This window comes from Xiphophorus couchianus, chromosome 20 (assembly GCF_001444195.1).
Source record: "Xiphophorus couchianus chromosome 20, X_couchianus-1.0, whole genome shotgun sequence".
NCBI classification, from domain to species: Eukaryota; Metazoa; Chordata; class Actinopteri; order Cyprinodontiformes; family Poeciliidae; genus Xiphophorus; species Xiphophorus couchianus.
The window spans coordinates 2,706,987-2,720,470 of NC_040247.1; the positions used below are offsets into that span (position 1 = coordinate 2,706,987).

The 13,484-nt window shown below is 46.6% G+C and overlaps 1 protein-coding gene across 6 annotated transcripts in view; it reads left to right on the forward strand.

Annotated features, from left to right (window-relative positions):
- The window catches only part of LOC114135354 (plasma membrane calcium-transporting ATPase 1-like), a 66,361-nt gene extending 56,639 nt beyond the window's left edge, over positions 1–9,722 (forward strand). For 3 of the 6 annotated variants that reach the window (XM_028002592.1, XM_028002589.1, XM_028002590.1), the window contains 3 exons: positions 438–620; positions 3,826–4,030; positions 6,719–6,837. In XM_028002592.1, the coding sequence (XP_027858393.1) occupies positions 438–620; positions 3,826–4,030; positions 6,719–6,723 (393 nt within the window). In that variant the 3' untranslated portion in view covers positions 6,724–6,837. Of the gene's footprint in view, positions 1–437; positions 621–3,825; positions 4,031–6,718 lie in introns of all 6 variants that reach the window. The other 3 variants (XM_028002593.1, XM_028002591.1, XM_028002594.1) reach the window with 2 other exon arrangements.
- The last annotated feature ends 3,762 nt before the right edge of the window (positions 9,723–13,484 follow it).

A 13,484-nucleotide genomic window follows, 5' to 3' on the forward strand; every position in this document is an offset into this window, starting at 1 on the left:
GACGATGCAGACACTTTTGGGAGTTTTAAAAATCATTAATTGGAATTTATTGTGATAGTGATAAATCTAAATTCTGTTAAGAAACACATCATGATAAATGACCAACAAAATGGTAAATGGATGTTTAAAATGTCCTGCAGTTCCAGTGTTAAATGTTCATTAAAATTTAACTTTTATTGATCTTTGAGAATCTATTATTGCATTATTATGTAATTATTATATTATATTATCATTTATTGCAATAACTTGTGGGATAATTTATCATCCAGCAACATTTATTGTGACAGGCCTGCCAACAGCAAACATGGAAACTAGAATTATTCAAACTATGGACTAAATGTTGAAACTCCTCCACTGCTGGTGGAGCCGAGCTTAACCAGTCCAAACTGGCAGGATGTTCTGGAAAGCGGGAAGTAAACTGGTTCTCCCGTCCTCAGCTGATCTCGGCCATCCCGACCCACCACCTTAAGTTCCTGAAGGAAGCGGGCCACGGCATCACCAAGGAGGAGATCCACAAGGAGGAGCTGACGGAGGACACGGACGAGATCGACCACGCAGAGATGGAGCTGCGGCGAGGCCAGATCCTCTGGTTCCGAGGGCTCAACCGGATCCAGACCCAGGTACTGCTAACCGTCCCGGTTCAAACTGGTTTTACTCCTCACATCAAAGCTCTGCTGAACTGGGCAACGTGTCGGCTTCACAGTGTCTCCTGTCTTCAGCGACAAGACCGAGGTTCTGTTAATTTCACACTCTGCTGCAGATCCGCAGCCCAGAACCTCTTCATTAAAACCTCCAATTAAAGCGGCAGGCGACCCGCTGACAGCCACAGACACTCCAGCTAAAACCAGTCAGGATTACAACTGGTTACCAGTTCAACCAGTTCTGACAGACCACAGGACCAGTTATCCTCTAGTTAGTGCAACACTTACACACATTGGCATGGAAACCAGGCTGGATACTGTGTGTGTGTGTGTGTGTGTGTGTGTGTGTGGGTGTGTGTGTGTGTGTGTGTGTGTGTGTGTGTGTGTGTGTGTGTGAGATCCTCCTACAGGATCAACACACACTGAGCATCAACATGTCCAGTCGGTCCATTCTGTCCCTGCTGGCTTCATTAGCCTTGATGCTAACACCCACGTCCAGTAGCAGCAGCCAACACACACACACCCACAGTTCGTAGTTCTTCTCGGTAAACAGAAGCAGCTCAGTGTGTGAATTATCACTGCTGCTGATTCATTTCTGCATTCGATCAATTAAGATCCGTCCAATCGCATCGACACATTTAAACTCCTATTTTAGTCCCGATTGTTTTTTTTTTTATTAATCATTTATTTATACAGGAAAATCTCTTGAAACTCATTTACAAGAGAGACTCTGTTACATCATCAACAAATAACATAAAAACAATAATAACAATAATCTACTTAACGCTAATAAAAGTCAGTACACACATTGTAACCAGTTTACCAACCAGTTTAACAAACTGGTTGGTAAAACAGGATACTTAGCACCAGTCTGCTGCTGCACCAGAACGAATAACTGCTCTTATCATGAGCTGGAGGCGGGCTCATGGGGAACAGCGACCAATCAAAACACAGCGCACTCCAAAAACAGTAAAACCTTCAGATTAGCATCAGAAAACAAAACTCTCCTGGTTTATTAGTTAATGAGGCGATGGCAAGCCTTCTGTTTGCAGAAATATAGTCAAGTCATTATAGCTAAAATGTCTTCATGCTCTCTAAGCTTCTAATCATGTGGTTCTAACTGGGCTTTCGGAAAGCTAGCCAGTTAGGAATCGACTACAGAACCAGAAACATTATAAAGAACAGCGCTAATGGCAGCAGCTGTAGATTATCCATCGATGGAGAGCAGTAGGAGAAAGTACCAGAGTGAGCAGAAGTGGATTATGTCCTACAGCAACCTAACTATAGCGCTAGCCCAGGATAAGCTAAGCCTGTCTGTCTGGTCTTCCACTGAGGAGGATCTGATCGGCACCAGATCCTTCGGAGCCCAACAGGTCCGAATGTTTCAGAGAGACAAGATCCAGTCGAAGCGCTCACCTGAGAAATGAGAAAGTCATTTCCTCTTGTTGTTGTGTATCAGTGCGATCGTCCTGCTGGGACGGGAGGACGGCAGGACGGGGGAGCGAGCTAATTAGCTTCTTATCTCTCCGTGCTCCTCTTCGTCTTGCCCTCCTCCCTAATCCGGTGGGGCGGCGCTGCTCCGCTTGAAGCCTCAGCAGTCAAACACAGAGAGGGAATAATTGGTACAAGCAGCACCTCGTCGCTGAGACTTTATCAGTCATTCCAAATGACATTTCTCCTCTTTCTGCTGCTTGCGTTCCTCTGAGCGTTCTCCATTCATCCAGCTCCGCTTCCGTCCCGCGGATGAACGCATCTCTAAATCACAGCGGTTCCTCTTCTCTCTGTCTCCATGTTTGTTTCTCCCTCATGGTTCTGTTTCTTCACGCATCAAACTCGCAGTGTTCCTCAGGACTGTGGTGTTTGTCCTGGAGGGAACCAAAGCAGAACTTTATCCTGGTTTCCAGCCTGATTCATTTTCTGATTTCTTGCGAAAACATAAAACATTTTTCTTTAATGAAGAACAGATCAGATGCTCAGGTTAACAAAGTGAACCTCAATGTTTTATCCAGCGGTGAAACGTTATCTATGCCAACCGCTAATCACAAACATTAGTTCCGCTAACGCTAAAGCACTAAATTCAACCATCTTAATACGCCCATGTGTTATTTTGCCCTCAACTGGATCAAATCTGCCATTACACACCTTCCTGTTCGGGTTGCTCTTCAGGAAGTGATTCTTTGGATCAGATCTTCCTCTAAAGGTTTCCGTTTTACAGAAGTTGACTTTTCCTAACTCTGCTGCTGGTTTAGCTTTGTTGACCACAGTAGGCATGCAGGACATGGGTAGATTTTAAACTGTAGATAAGAAATAAACGTCATTTTCTGCTCCGCATCCTGTGAAGTAAGGAAACATTACTGATGCGTAAATAGTCTTCATCCACTTCAAAATAAGAGCATTAACATCTAGCTACTTAAAGAATACTTAACAGTCGAGAACCAAAACTTCAGCACAGATGTTGAACTTTATTTAACCGAAAGTTTATGAAACAGCCAAATTAATTATTGCTTTAAAAATGTTTCTGAAAAATTAATTTAGGGGAAACTAAACATTTAGGTTAGCAAAAAGCTCAACCGTCTGCTGCAGGCTGCAGGTTTGTCACGTCCAGGTTTAAACATCTCCAGTTCAGATTGGGAGCAGAACATCAGTATTCAAATTCTCAGTCTAGTCTTTGACTAGGCCACTGAACAGGGTTCAGGGTTCTGCTCCACCCCAGTCTCTGCAGCCTCTAAAAGATTTGCTACCAGGATTGTCTTGATTCTCCCCCGCCTCTGATGCAGACCAACATTAAGCAGCTTCTGAATTTGTTGTTTAAGATGCATCACCGTACAGAGAGCTGAATAAAAATGAGAACCACACTTTACAGATTATATTCAATAGTCTGAAAATTACCCATCACATCATAAAACGTCAGTGAAATTCATACAAATGTGCGGCTCTGATGTCAGAAAAGGAGACGGTTTGTTTTCTGCTGATGGACAGAAATCCAGCGGATCCGTTTTTAGACGTAGTTCTGGTGGATTTCTGGAGCCTGAAGGAACCTTTCCACTGACCTCTGACCTCCTAACTCTGTTCAGGTCTGCCTTTGTTTAACTCTCTGTCCTCTCTAACCCCTCTGTGGACGTGTCCCCGTCCTGCTGTCCTCTCGCTCTGTCTCTGCTGTCTAACTGTGGCTGTCCTCCCCCAGATGGATGTGGTCTATACCTTCCAGACGGGCCAGGCGGCGGTGCCCGGTGCCCTGCGCCGCCAGCCGTCCGTCGTTAGCCAGCACAATGACGCCACTGCCGCCAAAACTCTCTCTAGCCCCACCCATGTAGGGCTTAGCTCCTCCTCTCTCACCAACTCGGCAGGGGCTCCGGCCTCTGCTGCTGCTTCCTCCTCCGCCGCAGGCAGTGAGTGTGTGACTGGAGGCCAGCTCACACGGCGCCTCAGCCAGGCTGGACTCTGTTTAATCTGCATGAAACCGCGTCTGTCCCTGACAGGTGTCTGCATGTCCTCGTCTGATCACAAACTAGACAGGAGGTCAGGAGAGTTTTAGTTCTGATCAAAGATCTCAAAATGAGCCCCAGTCAAACCAGAACCAGCAAGGCGAAGAAGTAACGGCTCTGCAGGAGGAAAGCCAGAAAGTGTTTGAGAGTACTGAAGCATCCCTCCAGGGGTCAGAGGTCAGGAGTCCAGGCGTAGAAGGGTCAGAGAACATGCAGACAGCCTCCTCTGCTTCATCTTCATCTCTTTCAGTTTCAGCTTGCTCTCAGCCGTTTCTTCTGCATGTTCTGGACGTTTGACCTGTGAACTCGTGTAAAGACCTGGTGAGACTTGCAGCCATCGAGTCGGAAACAGAAGAGAAGAAAGCTTCTGATTGGTCGCCCTGCAGGCTAAACGATCCATAAATCCGCTGCTCAGAGGCAGCAGCCTGGTTACCAAGATCATTTTATGGGTTTAAATCCTTTGGGCTCCGCAAGTCTCTCATGGTTTCACATCCAGCAGTGTCTAAACTTTGTGTGTGCATGTGTGTAGGGGTGCGCGTGCGTGTGTGTGAGGGTGTGTGCGCTCAGCTGCAGCTCCCCTGTGGTTCAGCTTTGAGCTGCAGGTTATTAATTATAATAGAGAGTGTGTGCTGGTGCGTATAAATCAGGGTGATCGGCAGCCGCCGCCTCATCAGAGGAAAGGCCTCCAGAGGACAGAGTAGGATTATGTTGGGCTGTGTTTTCCGAAGGCTCCCAGTGACCCTGATGGTTGACATGACTTCATGACCCGCTGAGGCCCGACCTCCTCTAACTGATCCCTGGTTTCTGGTTCTGAGGCTGCGGTTGTCATGGTAACCCAACAGGATAAAGGCTTCAGGAGTGAAGTTTACGGTCTGACCTGTACGAGGAATCTAACGGCAGTTCAGGTGGAAGTGTGACTGTTCAGAGTTCTTTCTGCTGACCCGGAAAAGAACCGGATATTAGTCAGGATTTACCTGAGCCTCCCGTCCCGGTTTGTGGTAAAATGGATGATCTTGTTCAGGATCAGGGAGCGCTGCACGTTTTCATCCCAGAGGGAAATTTAAGCCTTGTCCACAGGAAGCCGATCTTTATGGAAACAAATATCTTCTCCGTATTGTTTTCTGTTCCAGAGAAGTTTTCATCCACATTAACTCGCACAAATCCGCTCTGAGCGTTGTTTTAACATCCCAGACCTATAGGGGGCATCGTAGAGCAATGCTAAGACATGTGTCAGCCAATCAGATTGCTTCAAAATGAACTCCACTTCCTGTTAGGAATTAAACGTGGCGATCATCAGTGTGGACAGGTATGCAGGCTGAACTACTTTTAAATTTCATATTAGAACATAAAGTTAATAAAACACAAGAGGATGTTGATTGGGAAAGTAGGTTTGACAGATAGCCAGTGGATATCGGTGCATTATTTATCATAGGCTGTAATGTGTGGGATCCTAAATTTCTTTTTGTGTTTACTTAAAAAGAGTTTTCTCAAATCTCCATTTTGATCAGAGTTTTTATAAATAATTGTTTTAACTGATATTAAACTGAGTTTTCATGTGGATGAAAGGCCAAAGTGCACAAAGATGTATTAGTTTTCCCAGATAATGGCTACATGTGGACAAAGCCTTAAACTGCAGGAAGTCTGAAAACCCAGTCCAGAACTGGTCAAAGTGACTTTGTTCTGTTTTTTCTGGTTTGGACCACCTAATCTCTAACGGGGAGTTTTTATGTGGAATTCATGGAGAAGTCTGTAGTTTTTAAAATGAAAGCGCTGCATCACGGCGGAGCAGTGAGGAACTGTGGTGGTGTGTTGGAAAACAGTATGGGCTCCAAATGTGAGGAACAGAAGGGGAGTTTTAATGCTCTCCTGGTTGGAATAGTGCATGCTGGGATCAAGGGTGTGAACTAACCTACTGCATCAGAATGGAGTGTTGTAATGTTTTTGTAATTTCAGCTTTTTATTCCTTGTTTTCCATAAGTAAAGATAAACACATTTCTGGGAATGAAACTTCAATATTCTATTAAGGCCCTTCAGTGATTATTATTATTATTATTAGCCAAACTGATCAGAAAGTAGGCCATGCCATCAGTTTAACTTTCATGAATGAGTCTTTATGAGTGTAGATGGAGCGTTTGCTTAGTGTTGCATGAGATTAGGTGACACTTTCTTTGACTCGGTTGTTGCTGTGATGTTGTAGTAGTGGTTGTGCCAGTTTTGCAGCAGTGATGGAGATTGGGTCGTTTATGCGGAAGGCAGGCTGGAGCATCCTCTGTGGTGTGATGGGGTGTTAGAAATAACTGTATGATGCCTAGATGTGTGTCTGTGTGTGTGTGTCCATATTTAGCTGCCTCCAACATCATGACGAGCATTTTTGGTCCTCTTGTGTTTAAGAATCTTTCTCGGTTTTCCTCCAAAGTTTGCAGTCATCGTTCCTTTGTTGTAATTGTTGTGATCTGTGATTTTGCATCTCCCTGCCCAGATCCGGATGCACCCCACACCTCATGAATGTCCCATCAGCCCCGCTGCCTGTTAAAATCAGTGTGATTGCTGTTCATCTTCCTGCTCCTGACGTGTTCTCTCTGTTTGTTTCAGATTAAGGTGGTGAACGCGTTCCGTAGTTCCATCTACGAGGTGGAGAGTCCACATTCCCGTAGCTCCATCCATAATTTCATGGCCCATCCTGAGTTTTTGCCGCATTCTGAGGAGGAGGCGCCTCGGTTCAGCATCATTGAGGAGAACAGCAACGCGATCGAGGAACTTCACTGATCCTCGGCGAAGGAGAAGCACCTGGCAGCAAGGAGCTCCTCCTCCTTCCCCTCCTCTTCATCACATCCACCAGCTGGGTTGTTGCTCTGAGGAGGGGCATCATGACTCACCCTCTCATCAGCACACATTCTCGCCCCACGCTGCCTCCATCCTGACTGTGATGTTGTTCAGTTTGTTCCTCCATCGCCTCCATCCCATCAGCTGGGGGCGGAGCCTCCTCACCAGGAATACCTGCTTCTCGTTTAGACTCCCTCAGTTCACTTATAGAAATCTTCCTCCCCTTTTCACCTCTGCATGCTGCAGTGCATCATGGGAAGGCAGTTTGTTCTCTTCCCAACACGGCAGCATGCAGAGACGACCCGCTCTCCGACCTCGTCCTGTCTGAGCCGGGTTCTGTTTCCCCCTGCCCCGGTTTATCTGCAGCGTCTGTCTTAACCTGATGCATGTTTTGATTTCCTGTTGAGTCGCATGATGGCCAAAAGTCCAGCTGTTTGGACGCGTCTCTGTTCAGAGCTCCATGATCTTCCTGTCTGTCCCACGTTGGAGAACCTGAAGGAAACATCCAGCAGATCTTTTGCTGTTTCGCCACGACATGGTCGGCTCTGTTGATCACTACCGTCGCATTAAACACTAACCGCTTCGTTTCGTTCCCCTCCCCTCTGACGCCGCACGGCGGAGTCGCCGGCGCCGGTCGGTCCATCTGAGCTGCACCGGGTCAGGTTGAACTTAAAGGGGTATTATTATGTATTTTCCAGGCACAAAGTGCCAATTTATAACACAATCAAGTAACTATTGTACCTTCAGTTCTAAAAATGCTGTATATATTAAACATGACCTAAAATAAATTTCTTTACAATTTAACGCTTTGAAATTGGGACTCTGTCACCTTTAGAAGCTCCTGCTCTTTCTGACACTTTCTGCTTGGAGACTGCAGCTCAGTTAAACTACACACTTCTTCACCCAGAGTGGTTTCCATGCAGATTAAAGGATTTCTCAAACATGTATGAAAGAATCAAGGCAACACTCCAGGTAGGTTTTTGATACCTGGAGTGTTGCCTCCAGGTGTTGCCTCCTGGAGGAATAACATCATAACCTGATGTACAGCTCAAAATTTTGCATAATACCCCCCCTTTAAAAATCATAGAAAAAATCAGAACTCATTTCAAACACCAGCGTGTTTAGCGTTTGCCCCGACTCAAACGTAGAGCCCACTTTTCCTGCTGTGCATGATGGAGGCCTGGCTGGAGCTCCACCTCCCCATCACAGAGGCCCCGCCCCCTCAGGCAGCTGAACGAAGCTTCCTCTGCTCCCGTCATCAAACACTAAAGAGTTTAAACATTCAGAAGGAGCTGACTGCAGTACTGATCCGTTGGTTGGATCAATGCAGGAAGTTCCCTTAAAGTGGAGCCATGAACAGAGTCAGAATGAGGCTGCAGACACAGACTGGCAGAGCGCAAAGCTTCTAAAGCCAGTAATGGACAGTAGGCTCAGTGTCTGCAGCTACAAGCTCCTGGGTCCCTCGTCGTCAGGCCTTCCTGGAGTGCCCATATCATTTGTCGCCAGGAGCTCTTGGAGCTCATGGATCGGACAATGCCAGAAAGTCCTGGGTTTTCCGCCAGGTGCTCCTGCGTCTTCGACCAACGGGCAGTTCTAGAGCTCCTGGGTCACTCACCTCTGGGCGTTCCCTGATCGCTCGCCACTGGGCGGTCTTGGGTCGTTCGTCATCAGGCGCTCCTGGATCGCTTGTCGCCAGGCGTCCCTGGGTTTTCCGAAACCAGTTGCTCTTGGGTTGTTCGCCATCAGGCACTATCAGATCGATTGCCACTGGGCGTTCCTAGATGGTTCTCCGCCAGGCGCTCCCAGGTCGCTCGCCGCTGAGCGCTCCTGAGTCGTCTGCCGTCGTTTCTCTTCCCTCGTTTGTCTGATTTTCGATGAGCTGTCAGTGACATCACACGGCCAGCAGTGGAGCCGGTGTCTGCTCATCACCATCACCGTTACCCCGGCGACACCGCTCTGCCCTGCTGTGTTGGACAGGCGTTAGTGTGGAGGCCAAGCTGAGGTTTATAGGAGACTGATGATGTCACCAGTCGGCCTGTAGAGTTGAATCCACTGTGTCCCCGCCGCTTCCCGCAGCGGCGTGTCCGATCCCTTCAAACAGCCGTCGGCCTCTCCTGACGGAGCCGATGTGCTACTACTGCCATATTTTCCATGACTTGGTTAATCTTTTCCCCTCGACGAGCTTTTTCTAAGTACTCAGAGCCATATTTTCTAGAATGTTGTTTTCCGTCATTATTCCAGAGGCCCCACCCTGCCCTCCAAACACGACCAAAAAGCGAGGAGAAACTCTTCAGTTGTCACTGCCGAACCGTGTTTGAAGGACCTCTCCGATGTTTACATGAGAAGCGGTTTGACCCCCTCATCTGTTCCTCTCCTCAATCTTACTGTTTAACTGAGTAGGAAACCTTTCTTGCATGGTGTTCATATAAAATTCAATGTTTTGTTCATTTTTTACAATTCTTCTGTATTTTTATATTGAGTACTTTTTAATATTTTGCAGATGTATGAATCTGTGTACAGGCTGAGGAGTTTGGTGAGCGTTCAGAACCTGAATGAAAGGAATCTGCCGTGGACTCTGTTTTTACAGCTCCCAATGTTTCTGCCATGTGTGGCGTCCGAGTCACCTGACGTTAGGGCTCCCAAACCTGCAGTGACTTGTTTACTTCCTGTTGGCTGTTCACTTCCCATCAGCCCCTCTGGCTCCAGTTTGGTTTCTTTGTTGTAACGGTTCTGACTTGGTTTGAGTCCAACATTAAACAGGAATGTATCGTTATTCCGCCAACTTCTGGGTTTGTTTGTTCACTGGATCATGTTGTGTCCGGCTCCAGGCTCTGCCCCTCATCCAGAGCTCGGCGCCGGTTGGGTTAGTCATCCGTTTACTGCCTCTGTAGGACTCTGGGTCAGAACCGGGCCTACGATAACCAACTCCCGAGGTTAGTGTTCAGACCCAACCACATTTCAGCCTCGTGCCAAACACTCAGTTTGGTCTCTGATCCGTTTCTACACGGAGACGATTACCCAAGTCCAACCGGACCTGAGAACAGAATTCCAGAAAAAACCTGAGCTTAGTGCCGGTAGAACCGGGTTGGGCCGGAGGTTCTTCCAGAACCCAGACTTATCCACCCTGTAGATTCTGACTGCAGCAGTTAGAGCCGAGTCGTTTCCCGGTCCGGCGCCTGGTTCTGGAGCCTGGAACGGGACACAAGGTGCCGCTGCGCTCCGTCTGACTTTCAGGATACTGTGGAGAGGGCGGGACTGTCCAAGCTCTCTGACATCACTTCCTCTTCCTGCTGAACTCCTGCCCCTGACCAGCAGGTGGCGCGTGTGTAAATAATGTCCCCTACCGAATGAGGCGAACCAGGAAGTGGGAGAGCGGCCAATCAGCCAATCATCACCCAGCATAGCTTTAAGAATGTTCTGCCAAAGTCGTTTCCATCCTCTCCCTTCCCTCCCTCGGCCCGGTTCAGGATTGTCCCTCTGCTCTTGCCGTAGCCTCAGTGGCTCCGCGGGGCGTCCGGCTGCTTGGACCTCATCCCGGACGCCCCTGCAGCAGCAGAACTTTGTTTTCCATCATGAAGGAGCTTCTTCCGTTACGACCCTGCTCATCGTCTGCAATACGAACTGGAACATCACAGCTGGAAGCCACATTTACATTCCGTGTGTATTTATCTCCGATATGTACGAATATATATCAGATTTAAATATGAAGGCAGAAATCCGGTTCTCTGTTTGAACTTTGTTGCAAAAAAGACTGAAAGTTTTAGTTTCTGTAATTACTATGATAGCCAGTTATAGGCGTTGGTGTTATTTTTGTATAAACATGATATCATCTATGTGGCATGCATGACATATATACAGACTTTGGTGGTTTAAAGCAATATGTCCGACCTGGTGCGATTGGTTCCGTCGTGTTCTGTGTAGCCAGAAAAAACCCAACAAAACCCAGAAAAAAGAATCAGCAGCTGTTCAGTATCCGTGTTCAATGTTCTGTGTTCTGCATGTTTTAGTACGGAATGACACATCCCAACTGTTGACTCCACTCACACACACACACACACACACACACACACAGTCAGTCTCCGTTACACTGAGAGGAGAAAACACTGAGCAAACCTGGAATCTCATCTTTCTGTTCCCATCATCCCTCATCACAGCACTCAGGTTCACAGACTGTCCCTGAACTCATCACTCACTCTCACCAATCTCATCAATTGATCTGAAAAACTAAACCTCCGATATCTGGATCAGAATCCAAACTTTCCCATCAGCAGTTTGTCGTCTCCAAAAATTAAAATCTGACGTCAGAAATTCAGTTTCTGAAAAATGATCTGCTGCTTTACGTATGAACACGTCTTCGAGATTTGTCCAAAGCATTTTGTTTTCTCTCTGGTTGTTGGATGGTTCCATCCGACCCGGTTCAGGTGTCACACCAGATTCTGAGGCGCCCCTGGATCCGGTGTGACACCAGATTAACAGGAACCAGTCTGAAGCTGTAAAACATGACATCCGGACTGTCTGGAACATTTTGGAGGGTTTTATTGTTTTGCGTGAATGTTTTTACCTCTGCAGCTTCCGACTGACGCTGAGAGGGAAAACTGAAATATTCCAAGGAATCCATTTCAGCTCAAATTTAAGAGGCCAATGAAATTATTATTATTATTAGAAATAATGTTATTAAAGTAAACAAAAGCTGATGCAGTCAGAAATGTTTGAAAAATGTTTTTCAGAATAAAAGCCTGTATTTACTGCTTGATATCGACTCAGATTGTATTTCATTTAAAACTCATATGGTTCACAGCAGCAGCTTCAGATCTGCAGCGCCACCATCTGGCTGCCACCGGCTGCTGCAGACACCTCAGTGTTGGCGCTCAGTTCTGGTTCTGAGCCTCGGTTTAGATTTGGACCCAAACGTCCTGTGCTTCCCCACGTGTGTGTGTGTGTGTGTGTGTGTGCGACTCTCATCCCGTCCGTTTGTCTCTCGTCCTCCTGTTTGCTTCGATCTATGCAACAGAATAGTCCCGTTCTCCACCTGCTTCCTCCTCCTCCTCTTCCTCCCTGTCCACTCGTCTCATTGGTTCTGTGACCTTCGGTTCTCCGTGCAGACAGAAGCACGACACACACACGCTGATGGATGCGCGTGTGTGCACACACTCCTGGTTTTTCTTTACTCTTTTGTAAGATATGATCATGTGGAATGCCCTGGTCTTAGTGTCATGTCGTTCGAACAAAAGATGATAATCAAGCAACTGGGAACAAGTTGTTACATAAATATATATATATATATATAATATATATATAAATATATACAAATCTATATACATAAAAAATAAAGCCATTGAAATTTGAAATAAAGCTGTGGGTTTGTGGTTCTTTTAAAGATCAAACAGAGTTTTTAGTTTGTTTGTGATGAATAAATGCCGGCTCACCCAGTTCTCCAGAACCGTGGTTTGGATCTGCAGGTTTTGCAGCTCAGTAACTGACGGCTGAATCAGGTCAGGGATAAATGTTCCTGCCATCCATCCCTCCGTCTGCTCCTCCTTCCCTTCCTGATTTACTAGTCGGGCCCATTAGATTTAATTTAATTCAGGCTTAATGAAGTTTCTTCAAACGTTGCATTTTTACTGGACTCTGTTTGCTTCCCACTTTATTCTCTTCTAATTAAAATAATTCTTACGGTTCAGAGCTGAAGCTTCACTGTTTCAAACTGTTTTTATTCTCCGATGTAAAAACGTTGGTTAATATCCTGGATATTTAGCTTCTCTAAGCAGGTTTTGGTTCAAACTGAAAACATTTTCTGTATGGAAGGTCGTTACTGTGACTGTCTCAAGAAGATAGAGCAATCGGAAGGTTGAAGGTTCAATTCCAGCTTCATCCTGTCATGTAAGTTCAGGCATTGGGAATACTCACAAGCCCCTGACTGCGCCTTTGCAAAGGTTCTGTTGTTTCTGACAATGAACCCAACAGCAGTTGGACTTCACAGCCCCTTGGGCAGCAACGTTGTTACCTGGGGGGCTTTGAGTGGAAAGGATGGCTGAGCATTGGTTTGTTGTTGGACATCTATGAGAAGCACTGAATGTCCACAGCAAACACCATAAGGTGGTTCATAATTGTTCTTAGCTGATTGATGTAGCAGTCAGACCTGCAGGGTTATGTCCTGGTGAAGGCAGAGTGTACAATCTCCTCCTGGTGGAGAGTTAAACATGGTGGCAGGAGAAGCTGCCAGTCAGACCAGATGAATCCAGCGGCTGGTCTGGGTGAACTGGGAATGTCTGCTGCAGAATTGGTCTCTTTCCTGAAGGAAAATGGAATCTATATGGACCATGCTCATGACTTGTCACTGCGGATGTAGCTTCCAGAAGCTGAAGGTTTTTAATGCCTTTTATGGTTAAAACCACAGGATTTGCTAGTTGACACCAGTGGTGATGGAAGCCGTGAGGCTGAAAGAGGCTTTTAGGGCTTGATAAGTACCAGGAGGCTGGAAGCACTGTGCCTTCTGCTGGGGAACAAAAACTAGGGAATTCGGACAGAGACTTTG